Source organism: Ambystoma mexicanum, chromosome 9 (genome assembly GCF_040938575.1).
Source record: "Ambystoma mexicanum isolate Mex_15411 chromosome 9, UKY_AmexF1_1, whole genome shotgun sequence".
In the NCBI taxonomy this organism is placed as follows: domain Eukaryota; kingdom Metazoa; phylum Chordata; class Amphibia; order Caudata; family Ambystomatidae; genus Ambystoma; species Ambystoma mexicanum.
In genome coordinates this window covers 416718792-416732168 of record NC_090931.1, presented here as the reverse complement: position 1 = coordinate 416732168, position 13377 = coordinate 416718792, and the positions used below count along the sequence as shown (strand labels likewise).

General features: G+C 44.9%; 1 protein-coding gene across 1 annotated transcript in view; it reads left to right on the top strand.

Moving 5' to 3' along the window:
* Window positions 1-13377, top strand: part of TMEM132E (transmembrane protein 132E) — a 1510109-nt gene that overhangs the window by 910179 nt on the left and 586553 nt on the right. Inside the window, exon 3 of the mRNA XM_069614886.1 lies at window positions 222-1128. Coding sequence (XP_069470987.1) covers window positions 222-1128 — 907 coding nt within the window. The remainder of the gene's footprint in view (window positions 1-221; window positions 1129-13377) is intronic.

Below are 13377 nucleotides of genomic sequence, written 5' to 3'. Positions count from 1 at the left end.
AGGAAGGCAGTGTTTACCCCCTTCACTGACTTCAAGCCCTGGTCGTTGCTGTGGTCCTGGCTATAAGTGATTGCTGTTCCCAACTGACATGTTCTTGAGCATTCCGAACTTTGGTTTACAAGCTCCACTTTTGTGTAGTGATAAGCAGACTGTTGGATTGTTCTGTCTCTTTGGTTAAGCAAGATTGTGGTTTAATAGAGTCTCCCTGTTGTCTATTCCAGGTTATGCCAAGGTGCTGCCAACAGGATCTGCTCAGCCGACAGCCACGATGCCCTCGCCTGTGGTCCTGCTGCCTGTGAGCTACCGTCTCTCCAATACTCGCCTGGCCTTCTTCCTGAAGGAGACCCAACCAACGCTCCCATGGAACAGCAGCAGCGGGACGCTTCAGCGCTCTGAGCCATTTGTGGTCTTCCAGACCAAGGAGCTGCCAGTACTCAATGTGTCGCTGGGTCCCTTTAGCACTGGCCAGGTGCTGCCGCGGGAGCTGCTGCAGCCCTCTAGCACGCTGGAGATCCCCGACCGTCTGACAGTGAACTGGAAAGTACGGGCATTTATTATCCAGCAGCGGGTGCCGTCCACCCAGCCTGTGGCACAGGTTCTCTTCTATGTGGCTGGCCGGGACTGGGATGATTTTGGGGTGGTTGACCGCCTTCCCTGTGTACAACTACATGCCTTCCGGGACATTCGGGAGATCAAGAGCTCATGCCGGCTTCGAGGGAGCCTGGCCACATGTCTTGTCCAGATGGAGCTTCCCCACACCTGGTTTGGGCCCAGTGCCATCCCCATGGGCAGGAGAAAATCAACAGAGAGCCTGGATGGGAACGCTGAGAGTCAGCAGGCGGACCTCTTCTACACGCTGCACACACCGGATGCGAGTGGAGAGTGTGGCAGCGAGCCAACCAGCCGAAGGGGTTCAGCTGCGAGGCCGGAAGGGCCCACCCAGCACCCTCTTCTACGTATTGGCAGCATCAGCCTCTTCCAGCCACCGCCGATGCAGGCCATGCAAGAGCAGCGGCTGGACAGCAATATCTACATCCGGCTGCCAGACCGCCCGCTGAAGCCTGGTGAGATCCTGAGTGTCATCCTGTACCTGGCTTCCAACTCCAGCGTGGAGCACTTCACTCTCAGGTAAGCAAGCAGACCTGTCTTTCTGTGCCTGAGAAATGCTATTTAAAAAAAAAAAACACGTGACAAGAAAAGGGACTGCATTTAAAGAGGCATGTACACTTAAACATAAATTTGAAGAGCAGAGACCATTTAAGGAAATATTATTTTGGAATCTTGCTTGGATGCGAATGCCACACACTTTATAGAAATTCAGTAGAATAGCTGATATCATCATGCAGAATGGGTGAACCATATTTTATATCAACCCTTGCCTACGCATGTTGATATTAGCGCTAAGGGCATAAGGTGAACTGAAGCAGGGAAGAAAGACACACGACTTGTGGCACTTCCACAACGAGGTTTAATGGTCAAGATGAAATGTTGCTGCACATATGTAGGTATAAAAATCCATAGGATTGAAGCAATGTTATCAATTGAGACCCAGAACCCGCAACAATGTCCCAGAATCTGTGATACCTCAGAGCTTCAAGTGCCCTCAAGAGCATCACGCAGACACTATGTGCTCCCTACTTCGAAGGAAGGAGTCAATGTGCTCCTCAGCTGGCCGTGGTTGAGGTCAGTTCACCACCTACTTAGGGAGTTTGGCATGAGAATTTATTTTCCAGGCTGGAGTTGGGAATGTTGGGGAGGGTGACCACCAGAATGCCAGGAACAGGGAAACTTGCCTGGAGGAAGTCACTCATAAACAGTATGCTGATGAGAGGGACTTGCAGTGGGTGACCCCAAAAGTAAGAGGGTGTCATTATATATAGTGACGACGAAATATACATCTAAGATGAATGGTGATTGTTTTTTGCGGCATTAACAAACCAGTGAAGTGGATCAGAAGAGTGCAGTACTTAAACAGGACAAGCTCTAGGTCACTTCCTTTCATAAAACATATCTAACTAGGATCAAACTCACCAACCTGAGTAGAAGAGGTTCTGGGATGCTGAGGGAGTGGAGGGGCTCTATGTAGAGGTCTTGCAATATATATACATCCAACTTGAGAGGACTATGTAAAGTGCTTAATAGCCACATTATATTTGAAGTCACAAACCCCATATTCAGCCAACAGCGACCCTGGTTACTACTACAAATGAAGTTGACACATCAGGAGGCGTGAGTACTTGATGAAGACCCAGGTCCCAATTGATTGATGCCAAATTAGACAGAACCTCATTAAAAGTTTGCAAAGGATGTTAGAATGTGCTAGGCGTTTGCAATGTATAGCAACTATTGGTGCTGTGGAAGCGGAGACTAGGCCAGTAGAGAGGGTATCATTAACCCCACATTATATGGCTGACGCACAGGACTCGATCGAAACCTATGCCATTGCTCTAGGATTCTCTAAGACGAATACATGACCATGTAGACTGCACAAGATGGCGACATGAAAGGTGAACGCATTAGTATGCGAATCACCGGTGTATGCATTGCAGGGTTCCATGTCATTTCGCTGACCCCCTTTTTTCCGGCGGGTGTTTTGCCGTGGGAGTGTTGCCGTAAAAGTTAATCGAACTTTGTTTTTAATTATTTTTGGGTGCTAAAACCCCCTTTTTTCATTATTTCTTTAAATGTCTCTTCTCCCGACCCCTTTATTTACCCTTTCCCACCCCGCCCCCCACAAAATATCAATGGACATTTTTGGCAAAACTCCAGTGGCAAAACATCCGTCGGAAAACGGGTGTCGGCAAAAGGATGCAATACCCATTGCAGAGCCTAGTATTTGCCAGGTAGGCAAAATAAAACACCATGCCTTTTTTGCTGGACAATATAAGGTCGGCAGACCATTACACATCAATCTTGGGGACCAGTTAAACTTTATGTGCCAGCACACTCTGTATCTCTGCTGTAACAGGGATCAGTGAATACCTCCTCTGAATGTGAGAAAAATGCAAAGCGATTGATCACGGCTGACCGGGGACCATGTATATGACTGATAACCGCAGTATATATAACCAGGGGAGATCCACAGACAGGCCAGCAACATGCAGACGGCGCAAAGTCTGGCGACATACGCTCATGGATGACAAGCAGAGAAAGAAGGACTGCATGCATTCAGCCGCAGTGCATTCATGATATCATGAGAAGTAAAAACATTGCTGAGAACTTATGAGAGCGAGGAATTCATGGTTGGGTTGATGGAAGAAAGACGAACAATGCCGTGGGAAGAAATAGCAACCACGAAGTAAGGTGTTACATGGGCCATGATGTTTGTTCGGGCACCAGCCTACATCGTATAAGAAGCGCAAAGGAAGCGCCAACTAACTTCGGTTACAGGAGAAGTAGGTCAGGAGGAAAGCAAACATTTGCATTCAGAACAACTCGGTAAAACAGGTAAAAGTTGTTTACATGTCATGGCACTTTACTCGGGATTTTTGAAGTGCAAAGACTGCACTTTGTGTGGTGTCTGCTAATAATACTGAATGAGCAGACAACTGCAGCAGTGGCTGCGCCTTACAAATCCAAATTCAAATCAAATCAAACCAGAAGTACTTACATGTCTTCAGTGCGATATGCCATTGGCATGTGAACTATTTTGGGGTGGAGAGTAGGTAGCTTGCTCGAGCCTTTAACTGGGTTATCAGGGCCCATAACACCAGGTTTGTTTGTTTCGGCAGGATATATAAAGCTTAAATGTAACTCTTGGAATGTTTACTTAGTGTTCTCATTGGACAATTAAACGCTATAAGAACCATTAGCAGCCGGGGCTGAAGGAGCAGCAAATGAGGTTGCTAAGTTCGCAGGCTAAATCCCACGATCCAAGCCTGCATGCCGAGAAACCTGGTGGCTGCTTCCCCCACCCTGCCAACTTCCCCTCACCTTCTATTCCCTTTCAATTTCCGTCCCTCTGCTCCCCCACTTACTTGATGCCTTCGGCAGCAGTGGCGGCGCCACAGCCGCTGCCACTGCTGCCGCTCTGTCTCCCTGCTGGCCGGCATGGATATAAACGAGGGGCTCTGCTTGCAGCCCTGTCTTCTAGCTCTGTGGTCAGCCATCTTGCTTCAGTTTTTTGTATGAGTGAACAGGACGCTGCAAGGCTGTGCTCTGACCTATCCCGGGCCGTTACCACCCGTTCGGCTGGTGAAATGTATAATGATTGCTTAAGTAAAGTTCATATAATGGTTCATATAGACTGCAGATTGTTCAGAACACTACATTCCAATGCTATAAGCAACTCAGCACGATACCACAGCGAATTCCCTGTGGCAGCCCAGGTGGATGTTTGTACTAATCCTTAGGTTTGTGAATTTCAAATTGGTTTTCCAGAAAGCCAATTTCAAATTCACACACCCAATTGGTGTATGCTAAAGAGTGAGCTTGGGTACCCTACATATGCATTCAAGAGAAAACCTAGAAAGTCAGGTACCTGGTGTGTGAGATTACTTAATAAAGCTCGGCTACAGATTACAACTTCACAGAATTATGGTAAACAAATTATTCAAGGTGATAGATATGCCATTTTTAGTTTTAACTATTAGGTGGAACTAAAGTGCCACCTAATAACACACAACTATTTCATTAGAGTACAGCTAGGGAGAAGTGGCAGATGAGGAGGGACACAAAGATTGTAGGTTTTGTTTGCTTATTTACCCACCCATTGACTGCACATGGCAATTCTAATCTCTATGACCATTCCCACCAACTTCCTATCCCACCCCACTCAAAACACATCCTCCTGGAATCTCTTTGAGCTAGTTTTATCAAGCCTTACCATCATACATTGTGCTTGAAGTGATGACCAATGTGTTTTCAGTGCTGTCTTCTGAGAGTCAATGATTAAAATGGAGCTGCAAACTTGTTTCTGATGTAATAAAAATGTCTTATCCAGGTCTGTCTTCAGCCACTCGATGTATTAGCACTAGGCGGTCCTTTACTGATGTCCTGTTAAAAACAAGCATTGGCAAAACCAATAATTTTGGCTTGTGTAGAAGTATTAGGCATTTGCCAGGCACTGCTATTATCTTCCCAGGTACTCACAAAATCTTTCATCTGCTATCATCAATGGTGTGATGAATCAACTTCTGGAGAGCCAGTGGTCCAGCAATGAATATGGGTTTCTAAACCATCAATCAACCCCATACCTCTAGCACACCAGAAGGGATCCAAACAGATTGGACTGCAAGTGAATTATAAGAACTCCATGTCCAATTGTGGTAGTGTGGACGGAATGGTAGACTCATCTCGCAAGGTCATGGATCATTGGTTAGTTGCAGCACAGCGAAAATCCAATTATTACCCAACAATAAAAGGGACTGTCCAGTCAAGGTCATTAAAAATATCTACTTTATTATTACTACAACAGACAGTTTTAAAACACTACAAAATACAGCCCACCCTGTAAAGGAACACAAAGGACAGACCGTTTCACGAAGGAAAGACATGCACTCTGGAACTGACAGGAGGGTAGTTGGTAAAGTAATCAGTCTTACTGTTCAACGTTATTCAGTTCCAGTGTGAAAGCAAAAGAAGATATCGAGGCTGAGTACCTCCAAAAGGAAATACACCAAACGCAGGTTATAAAGATACACAGATCTTTATCAAATTAACTGAATAGTTTCAAAGAAACAGAGTATTGGATAGCTATCAGGCCCTCAGTTCACGCAGCGAATACCAGTTCGTTCGGTGTGGGAAGTGAGTACATCAGAATAGTCGTGCCTTTTATTCAGTATGTTATCTGATGTTCAGCCCACTTGCAGGTTAACCATTTCCATGGGCTAGAGGTTCATGCTGAGTTCGTTCCTAATGTATGCATCTATACATTTATGGATTGTCCTTAATACATTCATCAACAAGTCACAATAGCAACAGTGTGTCTTCGGATTTCACATTGATCTTTCACATATATTTTAAACAATATAGTCAAACAAGTGTTCACATTAGATGCTCAAACAGTATTGTGCTCGATGTATGTTCATGGATTAGTCTCGTTGGTACAGGTAATCCTTTATACACAGGTCAATGAAGGACAAGGTCTGTGTACATGACCCTCACATTTGGCCTGCAGGCAGTTTAGACATTAACTTGTACACAGGGGTCAAGACAGTCATGTTACATTCAAAACGACACTGTCCACCATCTTAGAACACAGGGTGACTTCAGAGAGAGAATCTAAAATGGCAGATGAACCTAAAATGGCGGCTTACACAGATCTAAGGTCAGGACGCGGATTTCCTCGCAGAGCGACTTGGCCTAGGCCAATATATAAATATATACACACGATCTAGAGGGTATAATATGATTTCCCGTTTGAAAAACCCTCCTTTTGGCTTATGCCAAGTGCTAAGCTAATAATTACACGTCTCAGTGTCCACACACCGTGAATCACCATCGGAGATATCAATTGCCATTAGATCGGCTACCTTCCAACCCCAAGTTCGCAAGAAGTCCCAGAACCAAGCGCTAAGATCCCAGTTTCGCTCGGGAACATGCACGTCTGAATTTAGGACATGCAGATTCTGTATTGCCTTGAAGATAGTTGGGGAGGAATCTGGCTCGAAAACGCAGCAAGCAGACCCCACTAATTTACATACCCCTCCACGTTCAGCCAGGATGACATCTAATGCCATCCGGTTCGGAAGTGCTACTAACCTTATTGCTTTCTGGTCTAGAGTCATATTATAGAGTATGTCAGTGGTCCGGTTGATGGTTCTCTCCAGTACTCTCGCTAGTCTCCTGATATCCTCAGAGTTCATTATTTGTCCCCATAATGGCGCAAAGGATTTTGCTACGTCTCCCCGAACTTGTTCTTATTACCTATAGGATCCATGTTAAAGGAAATGAAAGATTGGAAAGGATGAGACAGTCTATCAGAAGGCCTAATAGAAGCAACGTTGCGCTTACTTCTATTTGCAAAAAGCTAGCATCCCAAGGGAGTCAAAGCATGTTTCTCAAACTGATTCACATTAGTCCCATCAAAGTTCCCTGAGATACTGTCGTTCCAGTGATCGAAGAATAGTGCTCTAAGAGAAGCATAACATGCAGTTGTCAAAGGTAAAGGAGGAATGTACCAACCTAGCCCCTTATCCCCGTGTTGCGGTAAATGCGAGCAAACCCAAAAGTTGGATCTATTAAAGATGGCATGTGTAGCATTCATGATGAGTAATAGAGTGTTGTTGTGATATCTCTGTCTATGCTGAGAATCCCTAGGAGATAGAGTGTTCAGATGCACAAAAGGAGTAGAAACAGAAGGTACATTTTCAGTCGGTAACAAATTCTCGAGCAGATGTACTTCTTCTAGATACCAGAAGCCTAAAACAATGATTATTATAAAACCAATTAACATTATAAAAAAAAAACAGCAGTATGTTTTCGGGGCCCATGTTACATTCTGTCCTTTTTTTGCAGCTGGTCACAGGTTCAGTTATCAGTCCTGTACGAGCAGTAGCGGTTGCAGGCATAGTGATCTTCAAACGAACACTCCAATGTTTTTAGCTTGCAACCTCCAGGCCGAGCGTCTTCTTAGTCCTTCCACAAACCCTAGCCAACAGAATCTCCGTATTGACAATAGATCAGGCCAAAAAGGCAAGCCCTTGATGATTTTCCTCGATCGCACAGCCGAACCGTGCAGTAGGTCTATTTCCTTGGTCGCAGATCGTACCTCGTGCTTCCTGGTACTGAGTGATCTGAGAACAACGTGTCGTCACTTCCCGTTGGAAGCGACGTATCAAGAACAAGGGAGGATACAAGATCCAGAACAACAGCTTCCGGAAACAAAACTGTTGGAGAGTGTGGAGGCAAAATTGCTGTTTCCCTGGGCCTCACGGGCTCAGGGAGGGTCTCCGACACACTCTCAATGCGGTTTACTGCTTCGGGGTCGTTGGTTGCAGTACTGATGAGGGGTTCTGTTTCTTCTGTATCGTATGGCACTGGGTGTGCAATCTTCTTGATGTGCGTCGCATGGATCCAATTTTTCCTGCCTGACACCCGTACCGCCGTCTGCGTGACTAGCAGGACTTGGAAGGGGCCCCGCCACCGAGGTGCAAGGCAAGAGGATTGCTCGAATACCTTCGTCAGGACCCAGTCACCTGGCCGTATGCTGTGACCAGGGCCCTCATATCACACAGGTAAAGCCTCTCGCACCTGGTGATAAATCAAATACAAGTTTTTAGTCAACTGGCTACAGTAATCTGAAAGACGTTTTCTACATTTCGCAGAGAACGACATTTCAGAAGATTCCAGATATTAGCAAGCCCCCCCATCACCACCTCAAAGGGAGAGAGCCCAGTCTTAGTTTGAGGGGTTGTACGCATTGACAACAACACGATCGGTAAGGTGTCTGGCCATTTTAGTTTGGTGCCGGCACACGTCTTAGCGAGCTTGTTTTTGATGATGCTGTTGTGTCTTTCTACTAGTCCAGCACTCTGAGCGTGTCTGGCTGAATGGAACCGTTTATCGATCTGTAATCCTGCGCATATCTGCAGAATTACAGCAGCGATAAAATGCGGACCATTGTCCGACCAGATAACTCTTGGTAGCCCGAACCTCGGGAAATAGTCTTTTAACATAGTCTTTGCAGTAGTCATGGCTGTAGCGTCTTTGACAGGAAAAGCCTCAACCCATTTGCTAAAAGCACAAATGACGACTAACACGTACTTCAGATTATTGCACCGTTCCATCTCAATAAAATCAAAGTGTATAACCTCAAAGGGGACAGAAGGTGCACCAAAACTTCCCCTAGGAGTTGATGTGCCCTTTCCCACATTATGCTTTAGACAGATCATGCAGATTTGGACAAAACGTTCAGCTACCTTAGAGATTTTGTCTTTCACCCATACATTTTCCAACATTTTTGTAATCTTGCGGGCACATATATGTGTGGGACCAGGAGCCATAACAACCATCATCATAATGGTAGGCGTCAGGAAGTAGCCAGTTCCCTTTGACTCTTTCCACCCATCATCATCAAGTTTCCCCAAGCCCTCAGCCCATTTGTTAGACACTTCTAATGTGGCATCGGCTTGGATATCCGTCACGGAGTCAGTACCCCAATCCATAGTACAGACATTTGTGGCTTCCCTTGAAGTGTACATGTCTGAAGAGAGATCAGCGGCAGTCTGTTTAGCTATCTGATCAGCTAAAGCGTTCCCTTTTCCTACATCTTCTACAATCTTTTGATGCGCTGCGCATTTTACTATAGCCAGCTGAGTAGGGAGTGCAAGCGCTGAGAGTAGTTGTACTATCAGTCAGCCATGCTGGATCTTTGTACCGTGTGAAGTCAGGAACCCTCTTTCTGACCAAAGTCTCCCAAAGTTGTGAACCACCCCAAAGGCATACTGACTGTCAGTGTATATATTCACGGTAAGCCCTTCGGAAAGTTTGCAAGATCGGGTCAATGCTATAATCTCTGCGGCCTGCGTGGAGCTATGCGTAATTCTCTTGGTTTCCACGACCGTGCTTAAGGTAGTAATTGCATAAGCGGCTGTGGATGTATCATCCGGAAGTTTGAAGCAGGAGCCATCGCAAAACAGCTCCCCTTGTGGATTGTTCAAAGGAGTATCTTTTAGATCAGTTCTGCCCTTTGTCTCTTGTTCGGTGGTGTAAAGACAATCGTGTTACTCTTCGTCACTGCAAGCAGTACCTTCTGGGCAAGGTAAGATTTCAGCCGGATTAAGAACACAACACCTCTTAATTTGGATGTGTGGTGCAAACAAGATCAATTCATATCTTGTCAACCGTGCGGATGTGAGATGTTGCGTTTGAGTTCTGTTCAATAGAACATCTTCAGAGTGGGGTACCATCAGGGTTAAAGCATGGCCTAGGATCATTCCCTCACTCTGTTTTACAGACGAAGCAGCAGCAGCGACAGATCGCAAACATCTTGGCAAAGCGCATGCTACAGGATCAAGGGCGGAAGAAAAGTAACCGCACAGATTATTCTTCCCTCGATGTTCCTGCGTTAACACAGCCAAAGCACATCCATCACATTCATGCACAAACAACACAAAGGCCTTTTCATAATTTGGTGTGCCCAAAACTGGTGCCGAGCACAATGCAGTCTTGAGCAAGTCAAATGCACGCTGGTGCTCAATGTTCCATGGCAATGGCGAAGAAATGCCCTTCTTCGTCAAAGCCAACATCGGCTTAATCGTTAACAAAAAGTTGGGGATCCACTGACTACATTAAGAAGCCATTCCTATCAAGGCTCTAACTTCTTTCTGCGTATTTGTTACAGACATGCTAGAAATGAGTTTTATCCGTTCAGGCGTCAATCTTCTCCCCTCCTTTCACAGGAGATAGCCTAAATAGGCGACCTTCTGGCAACAATATTGAAATTTCTTAAGCGAAGCTTTATGTCCATGTTTAGCCAGGTGAATAACACAGTGCCCTCCTTACAAGCGCTCTCTGAGTCAGCAGCTAAAAGCAAGTCATCAACATATTGAAGCAGTGTTCAAGTAGAGGGCAACTCAAGGATATCAAGTTGCTCTTTCAGGGCCCTAATGTAGATGCTAGGACTTTCCGTGTAACCCTGTGGTGCACGGGTAAATGTGAAGGAGTGTCCCCCTAAGTTGAAGGCGAACATATATCTACTATCCTTGTGTATAGGAATACTAAAGAAAGCATTCTTTAAATCCACAACACTAAAAGGAGTAGCTGAAGCCGGGATCATAGTTAATATTTTCCTCACATCAGGCACAATTGGAAATTGTGGAGCGACGATCTTATTGATGGCACGCAAATCAATTATGAAACGGAAAGGAATTGCATTATCACCTTTTTTGTACACGGGCAAAATCGGACTATTGCACAAACTACCTGCAATTTCCTCGATCACCACTCAATGCACAAAATCAGAGACAATGCATTTCAAAGCTTGCTCCCCATCAACCAAAATCTTATACTGTGGAATACGTAGCAACTTTACTCCATGTTTCAAGACAATTTTAACAGGCTCAATTAGCAAAACACCGACATCATTGTTGTCAATTGCCCACAAATACTCCGGAACCTCCCTAAATTCTGGTGGCAAAGGTCTAGTCAAGAATTGAGAGACAGAAAGTTGCAGTGGTGAAATTGTCAAACGCACTCCATCAGAAGAACAATGAATTACCACATTTAATTCCTTCAACAGATTCAACTCCAGCAAATTCTTTCCACAGTTCGAAGTCAAAAGGAATGGACAAAGGTCCGTAAACGGCCTAAAGAAATAGGTACCGGCGAAGAAACCAGACAAATAACTGGTGTGCCAGAAAACCCTACAGAAACATTGGTTTGCCCTGACAGTGGAATGTTTGGAACCCGCAAATAATCAATGGAACACTTCTGTGCCCCTGTATCTATCAAGAATAGATGTTTCCTATGTCCCACTATCATTTCAATGTAGGGACCTTTCTGATTAAGGGGAATAGGCGTAGGTTCCAAACCCTGTTTTGGGCAATCCTAGCGAAATAGAATATCGTCGAAAGGAAGTTCTTCTGAAATGTAAGCAGCAGAAGGATGGTCAAATATGTTTCTAGTATCCACACTTGGTGCCTGATTGTCCTGTGAAAAAGGTTGCTGCGAATCTTGTGCAAACTGACATCTACCAGGGCTCCCTATGACCGGGCGACCTCGGATCGTCTACCCATATTCCCAAATGTGTTATTTGACCTCTGTCTGAGGATCGGGCATTGTGCACGCCAATGACCCTCTTGCCTACAATAGGCACAGTGGTTAATGTTTACAGGACCCAAGGGCGCATTACCTTGTGGAACATACTGACCTCTAAACTGTGAATTTCCCCCTCTAGGGCCTCTAAATATTTGCTGTAACAATACCTTTGTCTTTAAATCACCTTATCTCTTCTCGACTCTTTCCTTTTCATTATTGACATGATTCTCATAGTACTGAGCCATGTGCAGTACTTCTGATTGAGACTTTGCTTGCCAAGCGCTCCCAGAGGACATCATTTGCGACTGGATGTCAGGCAGCAATCCACGCACACATTTGTCTACAAATAATCTTTTCCCAGACTCTGTGCCTAAATCTTGTCCACTGAAATCCAAGAATACCTGTTCGAACCGATTAAAGAACTCGGTAGCACCCTCAGTCTTCCCATGGACACAGGCGGTAAGCTTGTCCCAAATAATTCTCTTCTCAGGAATTATAGTTTTCAATTTTGCAACTATTCTGTCAGGCAAAGTTAGTATCACCTGAGGCGGTCTCTCGCCAGCTAGTCTTTGTTCATCGATTCTAATTATGTCAACCCATGTATCTCCTAGCCCTGGTACATCATCTATAGTCCTAACCTGTTTCCACAAATCTACGGGCAGGAGTATGGGAAATAACAGATCAATTTCACTTTAAGTGAATACTGAGGATTGCAAAACAGACTCCATTTCTTTATAGAACCCTGTCAGATTTTTCCTAATGTCGGGAATAGATTGTCTAATGGTGTTCACTTCCTGTCTTGAGAACGGGACGTGAATGAACTGTGATACATAATGTGCAGGAATATCCTGAGCAGCTGCACCCGTTGCAGGGTTGACAGGAATCTCAACTTTTGGGACGAATGTCGGAGGAACCTCTCTCATAGGCAACTGAGAAGTACGCTTACTAAGCAACAAAGCCAAATTGAGCGCTAAAGCAGCCGAAGAAGTGTCAAATGAAAAAGCTCTCTTGTAAATACTTCATAGCTCTGCGGGACAACTAATCTTTCTTTTTACACACTCATCCTGTAGGTATTCTACCATTACCTGTATCACTTTCCTCTGCATTTGTGGCGTATACTGACTATACGTGTAATATACTTCAACTGGAGTTATCGAAGAGTCTGAGATCCATCTAATCGCGTCCTTCATGCAAATTCGCATTTCCTCAGATATCGATTTGCGACAAGGAAGGAACCGTTTCTGCACATACATACTATCTCCATCTTCATCCTTATTCTGTAACCTTTCCAACTCCTTTCTATACTCAAATACCTTCTCAACATGCTCTTGTACCTTCTCCGCAGTGTCTCTAGAGAACGCCAAAGTGTTCAGGTCCCTCAACCCTTGTGGGAGATCTGAATTGTTTAATCTGTCCCACATTACACAAAAATGGATCCCTAATCCTTCAATAAAAACATTTTTCTCAGGAGAATTGTCCATATTAGAAAGTGTGGCAAAAACATTAGCTTGATCATCCCTCTCCATACAATGTTTGGCCCACACAATCAACTCACGTTTCTTTTCTAGAGGTACAGTATTGCGAGTGACAACCCTCAATCCCTCTCCCTGATCTACTACAAGTGGTGCAGGACCTCTTGGAAGAGGGAGAGTAGGCATGTTCAAAGTAGGTATTATC